This window comes from Onychomys torridus, chromosome X, assembly GCF_903995425.1.
Source record: "Onychomys torridus chromosome X, mOncTor1.1, whole genome shotgun sequence".
In the NCBI taxonomy this organism is placed as follows: Eukaryota; Metazoa; Chordata; class Mammalia; order Rodentia; family Cricetidae; genus Onychomys; species Onychomys torridus.
The window spans coordinates 12,995,802-13,012,098 of record NC_050466.1 but is presented as its reverse complement, the minus strand read 5'-3'; the positions used below and the strand labels follow the sequence as shown (position 1 = coordinate 13,012,098).

General features: G+C 47.8%; 1 protein-coding gene across 3 annotated transcripts; it reads right to left on the bottom strand.

The window, feature by feature from the left end:
- Nucleotides 1-1,714: 1,714 nt before the first annotated feature.
- On the bottom strand, nucleotides 1,715-13,307 carry Cdk16 (cyclin dependent kinase 16). 3 transcript variants are annotated; one of them, XM_036175033.1, is made up of 16 exons: nucleotides 12,775-13,192; nucleotides 8,021-8,228; nucleotides 7,383-7,516; nucleotides 7,157-7,282; nucleotides 7,016-7,072; nucleotides 6,805-6,919; nucleotides 6,095-6,189; nucleotides 5,936-5,998; nucleotides 5,562-5,685; nucleotides 5,200-5,320; nucleotides 5,026-5,123; nucleotides 4,834-4,939; nucleotides 4,710-4,752; nucleotides 4,466-4,556; nucleotides 3,060-3,134; nucleotides 1,715-2,976 (listed from the first exon to the last, which is right to left on the bottom strand). In XM_036175033.1, the coding sequence occupies exons 2-16, from the start codon at nucleotides 8,220-8,222 to the stop codon at nucleotides 2,939-2,941; spliced, it is 1,488 nt and encodes a 495-aa protein (XP_036030926.1). In that variant the 5' UTR covers nucleotides 8,223-8,228; nucleotides 12,775-13,192; the 3' UTR covers nucleotides 1,715-2,938. The 3 variants fall into 3 exon arrangements, with proteins under 3 accessions (XP_036030926.1, XP_036030927.1, XP_036030925.1); XM_036175034.1 differs by lacking the exon at nucleotides 12,775-13,192 and adding an exon at nucleotides 13,210-13,307 and having other exon boundaries at nucleotides 2,703-2,976; XM_036175032.1 differs by having other exon boundaries at nucleotides 2,703-2,976; nucleotides 4,710-4,743; nucleotides 12,775-12,830.
- Nucleotides 13,308-16,297: the final 2,990 nt, after the last annotated feature.

Here is a 16,297-nt window from a genome sequence, read left to right as displayed (position 1 = left end):
AGAACCTTCCTGCTAGGCTGTTTACCATTTTCTATTAGGGCTCTCAGCCCTACAGGTTGGTGATGACCTTCTCTGTACCACTTCACCTACTTTTCTATTGGCCATCCTCACCTGCCAACAACCCACAAACTCCCCAAGATCACGACTTTGGGGCTGGTTTAGTGATTGCCTTCATTATTTACAAATAGTACACACAGGCAAGACCAAACTTGCCTTTCCATACCTACATAAACCCATGTGCACATGTCTCCTTGCACAGTTCAACCCTCCTCACTCTCACAAGATCTAATTTACCTTAGTTTCAGTTAGCTTCTGTAGGGAGTTTGATAGGGGTGGTGGGGTGTCTGTTAGTATGATTCTATCCTCTAATCCAACCTGATACACATGAAGTCACTTCTTTTCATGAGCCCTGAAGGGAAAAGAATGAACTCCTTAAACTTGCTCCCCACCCCCAAAGAACGTAAGTATTAAAATGGAGTTTAGCATAAGTAGATAGCTGATCTTTAAACCCATCTGAATGTGACTCCTTTCATTGCCTCTCTGCAATCTGTTCCTCCCCATCCCTGGAGCTGGTTTCTTTACCTTCCAGGGGCCAATCTCTTCCCATACCTAGGAATGGGCACAGGAAGTCTGATGAGGAATTTGTGGATATCCTATCCATTACAAAACTGACAGAATTGGGAATATGTCTTTTTTTTTGAGCCAGGGTTTCCCTGTGTAGCTAAGCTGACCTTGAACTTAGAGATCTGCCTGCCTCTGCCTTCCAAGAGTGATGGATTTAAAGGTGTGCACTACTTACCACTGGACTGTACTTTTTCAACTCTGGGACTGGACAGCCATTGTGGCACATTGTAGTTTCAAACTGAGATTTGTAAGTGCTTACAAGGACAGTGATTAAGAGGTTCATTAGGTCACCATTGCTGTGCTTCCATAAACAGCCACTTAGGCTTAATAAGGGCTGCCTGGGCCTACCCACCCCTTTTGCTTATAAGTCTCTTCTTGGCTCTTCCCAAAATGGTGGGATGGAAGTATTTATGGACAGAGGAAATTAAGGCCCTATTCTCACTTGAAGCTAAGTCTTGGCTGTGCTACTGTTTGTGTGCTGTGTGTACAAAGATGTGGAAGCCAGAAATCAACAAAGGGTGTCATTCTCAATTCCTCTCCACTTTATTTTGTGAGACAGACAGGATTTGCCACCTGGAGTTCACCAGTTCTTTAGATTGGCTGGCCAGCAAGCTCCAGGGATTCTGCTGTCTCTACTCCCCAGTATTGAGATTACAAGTGCCCACTACACCCATTTTTTTTTCTGAGACAGGGTTTCTCTGTGTCAGTCCTGGCTGTCCTGGAACTTGCTTTGTAGACAAGGCTGGCTTCAAACTCACTGAGATCCACCTGACCCTGCCTCCCAAGTACTGAGATTAAAGGCATGCACCACCACTGCCTGGCTACACCTAGCTTTTTAATCATGAGTGCTGGGGAGCTGCATTCAGGCTTTTAAGCTTGCATAATAGCAAGCCCTACTGCTTCAACTCATTCCACCAGTCTATGTGCAATTCGGTCAAAAGTTTTGTTTCCCCATAGTTCCACCACACTTCCAGGCAACTCCTTCCTAATGATTTTAGTTGATGGGACCAGGTATGGACTCACCAATGTCCCAGTAATCATCCTAGCTTAAGCCCCCTTGCCTTTATGATGATTTACAATCAGACTTTTCACTTTAGACTTTTTTTTTAATATTTCATACAGCGATTATGGTGCATTCAGGAACCCAATCCCCCCAAACCCCACTAGAAGGGCACCCTCCCTTGCCCTCCCACCCCATTTAAGGGTCCCAAGGCTTAGGGTGGAGGAAGGGGAGCAAACCATCCAGGAGACTGTCCTTGCCCTGCCTTACCCTCCCATGGGTTGGGATATAACAGCTGGGCACAAGCTCCCACATGTCACCTGCTTGTGCACATATACATACTATACATGGCTCCTCACAAAGCTGGTCAATTCCTGGCAGAGCTCCTACTCAACAGCACCAAGTGGGACAGGGCATGAGGGCTAGGCAGAGCTGGGTTGGGGAGACCCTGAGAAGGAAGGAGGCCCCGACTACAGGACTGAAGGAGGGGAAAAAATAGGCCCCCAAATGTCCATCTCCCAGTCTCTAGTAGTTCTCAGGTCCCCCTATAGCTGGGGACACTAGATGGGGAGGAAGGTGGCTGAGGCATGCTTTCCCATAGCCAATCCCAGGGTCTAGTGATGGTCAGGATCTGAATAGGGTCTGGGTCCCTGCCTCTGAAAGGCTGGGAGTGGGACTTCATTGCACAAAATACTGTAGGAGGGCCAACACTCAGGGAGTAGGACCCAGCCAGTCTGTATACAGAGATATTGCATTAAAAAGTGAGAACCTCATTAAAAATAATAATAATAAAAAAAACAATAAAAGAAACTAACAAAAAAGAAGGCCCATACAAAGGCAGGTGGGACAGGTTGGAAATCAGGCAGAGGATGCCTCAGACCCAAGGCATCACCACCTTTTACTCAGTCAATCAAAGGCCCTGGCCTGGGCAAGCTCCAAACCTCTGGCTGGCCATGGGGTAGTTAGTGGTCCTGGGGGAGAGCATGATGAAGAGGGGAAGGCCTAGCCTTAGTGTGGGAGACTGACATGGCCATTCTGTCCGCCGGCAACTACCAAGACAGAGACACATCAAGCAAAGTAGTGGTGAGAGCTTTGTTAGCACCCAGCAGACAGGCCAATGGTTGACTTGTCAGGCCAGGCCAGTTGTTGGGTGTTTAGGCAGGTGGCAGGGGGCAAGTTGGTAGCAAAGTGTGGCTCAGGCAGGTAGGCAGGCAACAAGCAGGGAGGACTGCAGATGGGGGCTGCCCTGTGAGGGGTGTGGCATCCCTCCAGCTGCTGCCTGCTGGGGCCTTGGTCTGTAGCTTAGAACTTGGCTTAGAACTCCGTATCCACCACACGGAAAGCTGGCCTGCCTGCAGGGGAAAACAGAGTGAATGGCTGTTAGTGGATAAGCAGATAGGTGGGTAGAGCAAGAGGAGGGGAGGGCCACACGTACCTGAGTCAGGCATAGAAGACCGAATATTGGCCTCCTTTTGTAGCTGTACCTCCTTTAGTGCAAATATGGAAGTAGCTGTGGATAAAGAGACATGTAAGTGGGGGATGACCTGTGGGGTCTACCCAGAACAAAACTCACATGGCCTCACTGAGTGAATTAGAACAAGTTGCCCCATCTTTGAGAAGCTTGACTATCTTCTATCAAACTGCCTGTAACTAAAGATGGGACATGGACTACTACTGGAACACTGTATGAGATAGTATTAAATTTATCAGGTAATATAAATACTACCTACAAATCTGTAAGCAAGGTGGTAGTTTGGGATTTAATTATTAAGTCAATGGGTAATATAAAAGGTCAACAATTTTTTTTTTTCTGTAATGAACTTTTGTTTTATTTTTGAGACATGGTCTTTATAACCCTGGCTCTGCTGGAACTCATTATGTAGACCTGGCTGGCCTTGAATTGACAGAAATCCACATTCCTGTCTTCTGTGTGCTGAGATTTTTTTAACCAGGCATAGTGGCTCATGCCTGTAATCTCAGTTACTAAGAGTCTGAGACAGGAGGATTGAAATAAGTTCCAGGCTAGCCTAGACAACAATAGTGAACAGGATAAGAGAGTCCCCCCAAATAAAAATAGTAACACACCAAAATGAGGTTTTTTGTTTGGTTGGTTTGGTTTGGTTTTTCGAGACAGGGTTTCTCTGTGTAGCTTTGCGCCTTTCCTGGATCTCGCTTGGTAGACCAGGCTGGCCTTGAACTCACAGAGATCCGCCTGGCTCTGCCTCCCAAGTGCTGGGATTAAAGTCGTGTGTCACCACTGCCCAGCCAAAATGAGGTTTTTAAAAATCTTTATAGAAAGCCAGGTGTGGTAACATGCACCTACTAATTTCAGCACTTGGCAGGTGGTGGCAAGCCGAGTTCAAGGTCATCGTAAGCTACATAGCAAGCCTAAGGTCTATCTGATTCACATGAATATTTGTCTCAAAACACCACACCACAAGCCAGGGCTACCTAGTACAACCTTGTCTCAAAAGAATCCCCCAGCTAGCTCTATTATTACAGGAAGGGGCCTGGAATGCCAAATACAGTATAAGGAAGCTTTAGGGGAACCTCTCCCATCGGTTTTGGACTGTCTGAAAGTTATATGGGTGCTTAGTTTGCAAAAACTGTGGTGTACACTTTTTTGGATATTACATCTGTATGTACTATATGAGAATTTTCATAAAAACTGAAAGGAATCCAAGACTAAAACAAAATTTCTTCCTAATAGATACAACCTGTCATACGTGCATGAGGATGTTCCCTCCTTAGTGATGGCACAAACCAGCACCCTACATCCCAGTGGTTCTGCTCTCCACAGTCCCAACCTGAGCCACCCATTCATTCCCCAACTACACTCACTGTCAGGAAGTTTGTGGATCCGCTCCCCCAGGCTGAGGAAGAATGGATGTTTCATGGCATCCTCAGCAGAAATCCGATTGCGACCCTCAAACTGCGTTGGACGGAAGAGACTGTATTGGTATATTGTTACTTTCAACATAGGTCTCTTAACCTGCCCTCCTCAGAGCCTGCCCTTGGGGAAGGTCCCATTTCCTACACCTGGAACCCCATCCCTGTTAAGGCTGGCCTCCAAAGATGGTCTCACCTGTAGCAGCTTGTTGAGGAGGTCAGCTCCATCGCTATCAAGTCTAACACAAAGATAAGGAGATGCACTTTACATTGAGTTCAGACATTCTGGCCCCTAATGCCCACCTACCCATCAGCCTCACCGGGGTGCATGGCTCAGAAGGGCCTCAGCTCTGTACTTGGGGTAGTTGTATGTTCTAAACTCTTCATTGGATAGGATGCCTGGCCATGTCTCCTCAGTTGGGGTTCCTAGTATAGAAGACAAGCAAGTTACGCCAAACATCTCAGGTCTTTCCTGCATGTCCCCACAGCTCCTTAGGCACAAACCTCCTCACCCAAAATGCGGAAGATGAAGTGCAGCTGTTCTTCCACTGTGGAGCCCGGGAAGAGGGGCCGGCCTGTGGCCATCTCATAGAAGATGCAGCCCACACCCCTGGGCAGGAAAGGCACCATGAGTAGGGGAAGTTGGCTGGGGAGTCACTCCCTTCCACACTCCCACCTCTCCTCACCACATGTCAATTTGGGTAGAGTAGTCTGTGGATCCGAGAAGGATATCAGGGGGCCGGTACCACAATGTCACCACTTCATTGGAGTATGTTTTAGTAGGGATTGACTTGGCACGTGCCAGGCCTGGGAGGCATTAAAAAAAAAAAAAGAAAAAGAAAAGAAAGAAAAAAAAGGAGCAGCTGGAATGAGGAGGCTGTGGGCAAAGCTTGGAATAGAGTACAACTAGGACTAAGAATGCCTGACATAATCAAACTCTGGAGAGGCTGAAGGGGAATGAGGCTGGGTGGTCATAGGGAAGTGAGTTGCTTGGAGATTAAGGCTGAGGAGTCAGAGTCAGTGGGAAGAAAGGGGAGGCTGATGGTACCGAAGTCTGCCAGTTTGAGCTCTCCCCTCTCGTTGATGAGTAGGTTCTGGGGCTTGAGGTCTCGGTGTAGCACCTTCTGCCTGTGGCAGTAGGCCAGGCCACGGAGCAACTGGAACAGGAACAGCTGCAGACCCAGGAATGGCAGGCAGAAGTCAAAAGATATTCACTAGCCCATTACTTGGCAGCAGGCAGGCACTGCTCCCTCCCAAACAGACAATGAGCCCAATGTCTTATCACAGAAAAGATGACAGGTTCCCAATGCCCTCCAAGAGCTCCCAGTAAAAACTTCATACAGGAAGACTGTTCCTGGGAGATTTGTACAGTGAGTGGGTGAGTGGGGGCCCTCCTAATCCTGCTTTCTGTCCCACACCCACTTTCACATTGTGCATGTTGATGACGTTCCCACAGTCATCCAGGTACTGCTTCAGGTCCTTGTCCTGAGGACAAAAGAGGTAGTACAGGAACAAGAGTCACATACTATAGCTCCTGGCCATTTTCCCACCTCCCTGGGGCCTACTGCTATCCAACCTTACCAAGTATTCAAAGACAAGGGTGAGGGACTTCTCTGTGTGGATAATGTCATGTAGTGTGACGATGTTGGCATGCTTGAGGTCCTTGAGCAGGGACACTGTAGAAAGCATGGAACAGAATAGAGCAACAGTGAGAGCCCCATCCTCAAAATAAAGGTAAGGACCAGACAGATATGAGTTTAGAGGTTTCCTTCTTTCCCTGTGCAGTTTAAGGGATTGCCTCAGAGCACCTAGCTCTGATTTACAATATGCTAAGAAGTCAGTGTGTCTCAATGGTCCACATGTAGAAGGTAAGGCAAGAGTACCAAGCAAGAGTGTGGGACTCCAGTCCCAACTTCATGTGACACTATATTTTCACAGTATACTTTTGCTTTCTGGGAAGGGGTCTTGTACAAACCTAAGCACACAGGCTGGAATTTATACTCATTTTTTGTGTAATTCAAATCTATTCCAAGTGATTTTCTGAACACTTTAGGGAGTGCTTGAAGAATGAAAGCAAACACCATAATTTGTAATTAATTCACCTTCCTTGATCCATTTAGATCCCTAATTACCTTGACTATTACCTGGGTATATAGATGGTGGGCACTCTCATGAAGGCCACAATGTTGCAAAGGAGAGAAGGTCCGAAAAACCCGTCTTAGAATCCTCACTCACTATAGAGTATGTGTGTGTGTCATGGAGTCAAGAAAGTCTAAGGATGGGGTCTGTACCTTCCCGGATAGCAGTGCAGGGTGCCCCTTCTTCATGTTCCAGTCTGATCTCCTTGAGTGCCACAAGGTTGTCTGTGAGCTTGCTTTTGCCTTTGTAGACAGTGGCATAGGTACCCTGGAGTGTGAGGAAGTACAACAGCAGAGGTGCAACGAGGTTGCATGGAGTTCATACTGACCCTCATCCTCACCATCGTCCTTTTGATTGTCTCACCTCACCCAGCTTGTCCAGCTTGATGTAGGTCTCCAGTTTTCCAAAGCCAATCTCAGACTGTGGGGTAAAGGAGGTACGCTGAAGCAGGCTGGAGCAGGGCACTGGGAGAGTGGGATAGGTGGTAGACAAAAAGATGCTTACCAGACTAACACGGCGGAGGCGCCGGCTAAGAGGCTTGTCAAAGATGGGGCTATTGAGGGTCAGCTTTTCAAGGTAGCCCTCGGGCAGCCGGATGTCAGCTGGTAGTGACAGGCGTTTGTTGATGTCCTAGCAGCCAAGATAAAAGAGAAGCATGATCATAAGCTCCACCTCCCCAAACACAACCCCATTCTCCAACTTTCCCATCAGTGGGACAGGAATCAAATACCTCAGTGGAGATCTTCCGTGGTGGGTGGTTGCGCATGCGTACTCTCACTGGAGACTGCACCTCATCTGAGGATGTGGCTGAAGCCTGGTCACTCTCCCCATCAGACCCCATCTTCATGTCCTCGTGCACAATTTCTGGTGGTGGGGAGAGGGAAATGCCAGGCCATTTGAATCAAGAACACTCCCTCCTGCCCCCAAAACAATACATTCCTTCATCATATCCATGTGCATACATCGCCCCTAGAGCTGACTAGGAAATACAGGTGGGCCCAGGACAGATATGGAAGGGGTATGGTCATCTAGTAGAGTATATTCCATCAGAGATGAACTGAGATGGTAGCTGTCCATGGGTCAGAAGGGTAGTGCCCCAAGAAAGCAGACCCAATGAGACAGAGGGCCACCACAGAGTGCAGGAAAAAGGCAGAGAGCCTTAGGGCAGCTGCAACAGGCAAGGTACCATTCCTCCCACCTGGGGCCTGGATATAAAGTCAAGGAAGGAGGTACAGAAAGTGTTAGAAATGGATGACAGGGAAGGGGGAGAAAATGAAAAAAGGAAGGAAAACAAGAGTCTAAGGAATGTACTGGGAGGTAGTATCTGGAAGCTGGAGCAGGGAGAGAGAATGGTCAAAGTGGACTCACCTGGTGCAGAGCTGAGTGGGCCCCGTCCAGAGCGAAGCTCCCCAGGGGCAATACGGGTAGGGGCCTCTCCAAGGTCACTGCCACCACCACCACCACTCTCATCCAGACCTATCTGCTCAGGGGCACCATTGGTCTTGTCTATGCCTCGGCCCCCTCGGAGTGTCATTGACAGCTGCCGTTTGATCTTCTTCATCCGATCCATGGCAACCTGAACAAGGGACATGAACAGAAATGGGGACCACATTAGTATCTGCTTGATCATGGGTCCCTGAAAGACCACAACAACCTAGAACATGTCAGTGCCCACTCAACCACTACAGATACTTTATTGTTAGTCCATCCCTAAGTAGTCTACCTGGGTACTAAGACTTGGGTGGCTGGCTGAGGACAAGGGTCCACTCAGTAGATTGTTGGTCTCTAGGGCAATAGTCTCACTGTGGGAGCACAGGACTCCACAGCAGCTATCCTCAGGTGCAGCAGTAGTGACAGACGCAACCACAGTTGGGACAAGGGGTTCAGTTAAAACCAAAGGACTAGTGACAAGGTCCTGGGTGCGCCCATAGAATGGCATGTTTCGATGGCACCAGCCCCACATTGCCCCCAACTGCCAGGCAGAATGCTCCCTGTGGCCCACAAGGACCCTCTCACTTCCCCCAGCAACCACTGTCATGGTGACTAATGGGTCACCCCACTTCTCTATCCCAATGGGGGGAGGACTGCAAAGGCCCAACCACTGGATGCAGTTGGGGGGGGGGGGTTGTCTCAACACACAGCAGCTATCCTCAGAGCTGCTAGAAAGGTTCGATAGGGTTAGAACACAGGGTCCAAATCCAGGTTTTTACAAAGCTAGGTCATATTTCTTTTCTCCTTAGAGTATATACCACATCTTCCTTATCATCCCAAATAAACCTATTATGTCTTACATACTTCATTCACCCCCCATATGTCTTATATACTTCATTCACCCCATTACTTCTCTGGCCTTACCTCTTCCTTGATCATTCCTAGTTGCTGTTCTGCACCACACCCAACAGTTTATACCTCATGATCTGTACACTGGTTGTTTTGAAGACTGTAAAATATTTCACTCCCCATCCTCTCCAGCCCATTGTTCAAACATCACATTTTTCATGAGGCTTCCATGAGTTACCTCATTTAAAGTCTCAGTCTTGAGCTCCCACACCTTGCCAATGTGTCCCCTAGTTCTCACTACCACATCAGAAATACCACCATTTTTTTTAACTGTTTGTCTTTTCACCGCTGTAACTAGAAGATGTGCTCCACCAGGGTAATTTCTGTATGTTGAGGCCATAGCTATGGCCTAAGAACCTGGAATAGTGACTGACACTGAGTAGAAGCTCAAAAAGTACATACAGAAGCAGTGAATCAAGGGGCTGAGAGTCTAGGACCAACCTTTATTGAGGTGAGTCCCAGACACAGACTACCCCAAAGAAGACATCCAGGGATGCTAGAATTGACAGGAAGATGATCTAGATGGGCTGCTGGAGGGGATGGGGGGTACCAAAAGGTTTAGGTCGGCATTCTTCTGCTTATTCCTCGGCTCTGGGCCAGTAAGGAGGAGAAAGACCTGGCTCAGGAACCATCTGTACTCACAGCAGGTCTTGAGATGGCCCAGGGCCCAAGGGAAGTAGAGCTAGATAGGAGGTTGAGGATAAGGCCAGGGATGGATTCAAGAAGAGAAATGGTTCATCTGTCACCTTGAAACAAAGTGCTTACTCCAGCAGTTCCTACTCCCACTTCTGCCTGCTACCTCTAGAAGGGAGGCAGAGTCAGCCTAGCAGAAGAAACCTCAGATAGATAAGGGTAAGATCCACCCACAAAGAACCCAGAATACCATAAAACTCTGACCTTGGAGGCTGAACACTGGATCTAAGGCCTAGAAAGTAGCCAGCTCTCAGACTTCCTTTTGTCCCCATGACATTCATACTCAGTTATTTTGTATGTTGTGACAGGAATAAGGGAAAGAGCTAAGAAAATGAGGGATGGGAAGGGAACTATGAATTAATTTATGACCTCAAACTGGAACCCCCAATGACTGGACATTTTCCAGAACTCATCTTTTGGGGGATTTTAAAAATACAGTTATACAACACTTTGAGGGGGACAGACCCTTAGAATCAGATACACTTAAGCATTTATGAGCAGCAAAACTTAAATACCATAATTTCAGTTTCTGAGCTTATAGACTTCAGAATAAGTGAAGGAGCAAGAATTGGGAGATAGAATTCCACAACTATATGGTATGTGTCCTTTTTGGCACTTCCCCCACAAAAAGACACACTGACCCATCCCCAGGCTACTCTCATACCAGGGCACTCACACTAATTCTGACCATTGAACATACAGTTGTCATACTCTAATACGCTAACACATTCTATTCTACCCTGACCTCTATTAAGCACACACTAGACCCTCAAGAAGGCTCTCACTACATCTTTTCTTTTTTTGGACATGGTTTCTCTGTGTAGCTTTGGAGCCTGTCCTGTAACTCACTCTGTAGACAAGGCTGGCCTCGAACTCAGAGATCCGCCTGCCTCTGCCTCCCGAGGTATTATGGTATTAAAGGCATGTCCTCACTACACCTAACTCCCATTAACATTCATAATTTCTCTTTTTACCTCTAATTCCCTTCAGCACTCAAAACTCTGTATGTATTTGCCCTCTTTAAGCAACTCCTGTCGCCACCATATTCTGAGCCCCTTCCTAGCCTTGATGCTTCTTAGCCTCTCTGTAGCACTGCCCCAGTAGCATAGTGTCCCGTCTGGATTCTGATCCTCATTAACATGCACTCAAGGTGCTCTACAGCTGACCCAAATCAGCATTCTGTGGACCTTCACACTGCTCTGAGTCACATTAGTATATAGTGAACCTTGTACAATCCCTGACCAGTTTGTTTTTTTTTTTTTACACCCAGGCCCCTTCACAGTTGTGAGCACCATGTGCACGCTGGGATGTGAACTCAGGTAGTCTGGAAAAGCAGTATATGCTCTTAAGAGCTGAACCATCTCTCTAGCCCTTACCTTTACATACATTCTGTCCTGTACTTCCACTACACTGTCCTTTCCCTCAGCACAAACTGAATCTTCACTCTATCTTGACCCTCACTAGCACATCTTGAATCCTTACTTAGCCCTACTATTCTCCAGGGACAAACATACTATTCTATATCAGACTGACACTCATTTATAGCTCCTCGATTTAACCCTGACCCCCATTAACATACACTTGAGTTCTTCATGGCTCCAAATCACTTTGGCACACTTTACAACATCACCTATTCCTATCCCCTCTGCTTCAACCCCTACCCCACTACTATTAACCCCTTGGTTCACAAGTGATTTCCTTCATAGCTCTATTCCTTCCACTACACACTAGATTCCCATCCCCCCAAACCTGCCCCTGTAGCACTCCCTGATTCAACACACTTCAGTGGCCCATGAACAGGAAGAACACAGTATTCAGTGTTCTGATGTACATCAGCATATTTTATTTTATGCTTTCATCCCCCAATAGCATATATATTTAAGTGTCTGTGCAGTTCTAAACCCACAGTAGCAGCCTCTAGAGCAGATTCTCAACCTCCCTAATGCTGTGACCCTTTAATAGAGTTCTTCATGTTGTGACCCCCAACCTCAAATTATTTTTGTTGCTACTTCATAGCTATAATTTTGCTACTGTTGTGGCTCATAATGCAAATATCTGATATGCAGGCTATCTAATATGTGACCCCCAGAGGTATAGTGACCTACAGGTTGATAACCACTGCTCTAGAACTTCATATATAGTACTACCCCACACTTTCTGGAAATTTACATTCTGTCTTCACATTTCACTTTGAGCCTTGGTGTGCTGAGCACCATATATTTCATATACTGGCACTCTCCCATACACATGCATGCACACTTCCGGTCCCCAATAGTACAGGCCTGCCTTCCACCACCCCGCCCTATTACACACACCCTCAGGTCCTTCAACAGTTCTGCCTGCAATGGCATATACTGGGTTCCACATTACCTAGATCTTTATTACAACATCTATATACCCTTTCCACCATGACCCTCCGTCATCAGCACACACTCAATATTTGAGTCTATCAACTACCACCACGAACACACCCGGATTCCAGAAAAGATGCCACCCCTAACCCCGGGGACAAACACAATATTAACATTATCCTGACCTTCATCATCACATACTGGGCCTCAGAACCCTGATTCTATTGGCCACCTTCTGGTACTTCTACCACCATTTCTCCACTTACACTGGGCTTCTCTGCAGCCCTAACCTCCATTAGCATGTTTTTGGACTGCCCCCTCCCCCGCTATACATCCTCGTGTCCCTCATGGCCCTGCAACCCACTTCCACAAGCACTCACTGGGCCTGAACTCTTACACAGTCGTAAGGCTTTTTACTACCCCCTAAGCAACCTCGAATCTTTCACCACTACTTTATCAATCCATTCCCATAACTCTAGTCCTTTTATCACCCCTCTCCCCTTTAGCATCCACAGCATTTTCCATCCTCAGCTCCCAGGACAGGGGCCCAGGGCGGGGCCAAGGTCAGGAGGCCCCAAATAACCCCCCCCCCGGTGCATTCTGGGAAACTCGAGGGGGAGGGGGCACCTGACAGCCAAGCAGCCCAGAACCCCCTAACTCTGGTCCTAGCACCGCCTAGGACCGGGTTGGTTCTCTAGGAAGAGCAGCTCCCACCCTAAGTATCGAGGACACGCTCACCGGAGGAGGCGCGCGAGTAACCTCAGAGCCGCGGGGCCGGCGCGGCGGCGCCTGGGGCGGCGGCCTGGAATGAGGCCGCGCAACCTCCTTTTCCTCCAGTTCGCCGCAGGCGACCGTCCCAGTAGTCTTCGGCCATGGCTGCTGGGCCCGGGCCGCCGCCGGCTGAGGAGGAAGAGGCGGCGGCGGCGGCGGCGGCTGAGGCGGAGGCGGCGTCCCGCTCAGCCGGCCATGAGCTTGGCTGCTGCGGGCGATGCCCCCGTGCTCGCAAGCGCCCGCTGGAATCTGGGTGTTCACGGCGGCTCGCGACTCAAAGCGGACTGCTCGCGGAGAAGCAGCGGATCCCAGGGCCCCCACAGCCAGCGGCCCAACAGCCGCGCGCGCCGCGCTTCGCGCATGCGCACGCACGCGCTGGAAAGGAGGAAGGAGGAGACTCACCTCGGGCTGAGTGTACCAAAAGACCTGTCTGCAGCGGGAGGAGGTGCGGCCATTGCGTGCCCACCGGGGAATGTGGCGTTGGCCCCGGAACGGCGCCAGGGGGATGTAGAGGTGGGTTAGTAGTCAGTCTTGATCTTGCCAGAATTTTAATAGCATCGAGGTGAACAGCAGCCAGTAGCCTGGAGTACTAGTCACCTATGCTTCCCCTACAGTCTCATTTGGTACATCCCCATGGTGGCAAACGAGACTTTTGCAAGGAGGAAAAGAACAGGTGAGCCAAGCAGTTCTAGTCCTTTGTGGTGCCTCGGGAAACAATAATTTAAAGGCTCGAGATGACTTTCTAGGCGAGGTGTCCTGGATTATCATTGGCCTTTCCCACCTTAGATAGGACAATCTAGCCCCGCCCTGTAACCCTCCCTCCACCTCTACCTCGTTTCCCACTGTGAAACGTAGTAGCCCCGCCCTTTAAAATTTGTCGCTCAGCCAATCGGACTTGCTCCCTGTGGTGAGGCCGAGCAAGAATGAAGGGCGTGGCAAAGCTGAAGAGGCGTGATCTCACTTTCCCCTCGCTTGCCTCCTCTGCAGGGTTTTTATTGGTTCTCGGGCTCGCCTTTTTGTTCTGAGCGCCTCTCAGAAGTTCTCTGAATATCCCATAATATAATTGGTCCAAAGAGCACTCAATCAGTTGGGTCCCTCCCTTAACCATTCCCAGGTTCTTCTGTAGTTTCTTAGTGTGGTGGAACCTAGGCTGAGAGGAAAGGCAGACCTTTAAGAGGGGCATGTTTGGAACTTTGGCTTGGTTGAAGCTTCTTGCTTCCTCATCCTAACATTCGCTTACATGCTCCCCTAATTGTATTTTTTTGACACCTTTCAATTACTCGTTCTTGCCCGCCACAGTCTTTTTTGTTTGTTTGTTTGTTTTGTTTTGTTTTTTTGAGACAGAGTTTCTCTGTGTAGTTTTGGTGCCTGTCCTGGATCTCGCTCTGTAGACCAGGCTGGCCTCGAACTCACAGAGGTCCGCCTGGCTCTGCCTCCTGAGTGCTGGGATTAAAGGCGTGCACCACAACCACCCAGCCTGCCACACAGTCTTATTTACTTACTAGATTCTGTTACACCGCCAACATTGGCACATACTTAACCTCTCATTCCTCTCCTTAGAAAATGATATCCCAAACATTTCTGCAGACCTTATGAGACTTCTTTACACTGGACGCAGGAACTTCCTTGCTTCTCCCTACCTTCCCTCCGCCCTCCCTTCCCAGTTAGGATTTTCAAGCAAGGTTCATTATTGGCAAGGACTTCCTCAGCCGTTAAAGTTCTCATTGCTAGGATAGACATCATCAGGTCTGTCACTTAACTGACAATCTCCTACCCTTCCTCTCACAACAGAATTGTTCAATTCTAGTTGTTCTTGAATATAGCAGGCACAGTTGAGCCTCTGGGGCTTCATACTTAACTTGCTGTCCATTTGCTTGCAATGAATTTGCCCCACATCCACATTCATTTCATCCTGTTGCAATCCCATTATTCCAGATCCCCACTTGGCTGTATGGCTTTTGAAAGTGTGGTTTTTAATTTTTAGATGTTTATTTACTTGCAGTACTAAAGTCCATTCCCAACATTGTATGTGCTTCACTGCTGAGCTAATACACAGTCTTGGTAAACACTTTGTTGTTTTGTTTTCAGACAGGATCTTTTGTAGCTCAAGCTGGACTTGAATTCACTATGTACTCAAGAATGACCTGAAGTCTAGATTCTTCCTGCCTCCACATATGCCACCACACTTGGTTTTCTTTGCACTCTGACAACTTCTCCAGCCCATTTGCACCACAATGCCCAGCTCATTGATCAACTTTTTTTTTTTTTTTGAGCTGAGGATCGAACCCAGGGCCTTGCTCTTGCTAGGCAAGTGCTCTACCACTGAGCTAAATCCCCAACCCCTGATCAACTTTTAAACAATTAAAATATAAATTAATGGGACTGGGGCTGGAGAAATGGCTCAGTGGTTACAAGCACTTGCTGCTCATCCAGAAGACCAGAGTTTGGTTCCCAACACCAGTATCAAGTGGTTCCCAACTACCTGTATCTCCAGCTCCAGGGGATGTCATTCTCGCAAAATACATAATTACATAAAGTGAATAAACACCACTGTACACAAATGTCTCATTTTACATTTTCCCCTTGCTTTTCTCATCAGAGTGTGATTCCCTATGCTTATCATTTTAAACAATACGAAACTAGCCAGATGGTGATGGCACTTGGGGAGGCAGAGGCAGGTGGATCTCTTTAAATTCAAGGCCAGCCTGGTCTACAGAGTTAGTTCTAGGACAGTCAAGGCTACACAAAGAAACCCTGCCTCAAAACAAACAAACAAACAAAAATATGAAACTAAGAAGGACCTCAGTCCATCATGTTGCATAGTGGGGATGCCTTTTTAGCCTCTTCAAGCATCCACATGGCATACTCTAATAAAACACATACATACCTGGGACACATTAAAAAAAACTTTCAAAGATTTATAGGCCAGGCATGGTGGTGCATCCCTTTAATCCCAGCACTTTTGAGAGGCAGAGGCAGGTGGATCTCTGAGAGTTTGAGGCTACATATCTAGTTCTAGGACAGCCAGGGCTACATAGAAATCCTGTCTCAAAAGAAGAAACATTATAAAGCTGAGAGGATGGCTAGCTTAATTGCTTGAGTTCCATTCCCGGGACCCACGATGGAGAGACCTCCACATGTGCACTATGTCATGCCCCCCTCCAATTAAATAAATGGATTGGTTTTTAAAGGCTTGGAGGTTACCTGCTGAGCCATCTTACCAACCCAGCTTGGTTTGAAACAAGACTTCACATAGGCCAGGCTGGCCCAAACCCTTGATTCTCTTCCAACTATCTCCCCAGTACTGAGATTATAGGTTTTATAATCTACCACACCAGCTTTATGCAGAACTGGAGATTGAACTCAGTCTGGTGCATGATAGGCAAGCAATAGCTACAGGCCTAGCCCATGTTAGATTAGCTTTTGTTTTTTTTTTGTTTGTTTGTTTTTTGAGACAGGGTTTCTCTGTGTAGCTTTTGCACCTTTCCTG

Bases quoted from the DNA above. Each gene is read 5' to 3' on its own strand.
- Cdk16 (XM_036175034.1), bottom strand. From the start codon at position 8,222: ATGGATCGGATGAAGAAGATCAAACGGCAGCTGTCAATGACACTCCGA. The intron at 5,686-5,935 runs GTGGGTGTGGGA...CTGGGTCTGCAG, and splicing joins TCAACATGCACAATGTGAAA to CTGTTCCTGTTCCAGTTGCT. The intron at 4,940-5,025 runs GTGAGGAGGTTT...CTTCTATACTAG, and splicing joins CTTCATCTTCCGCATTTTGG to GAACCCCAACTGAGGAGACA.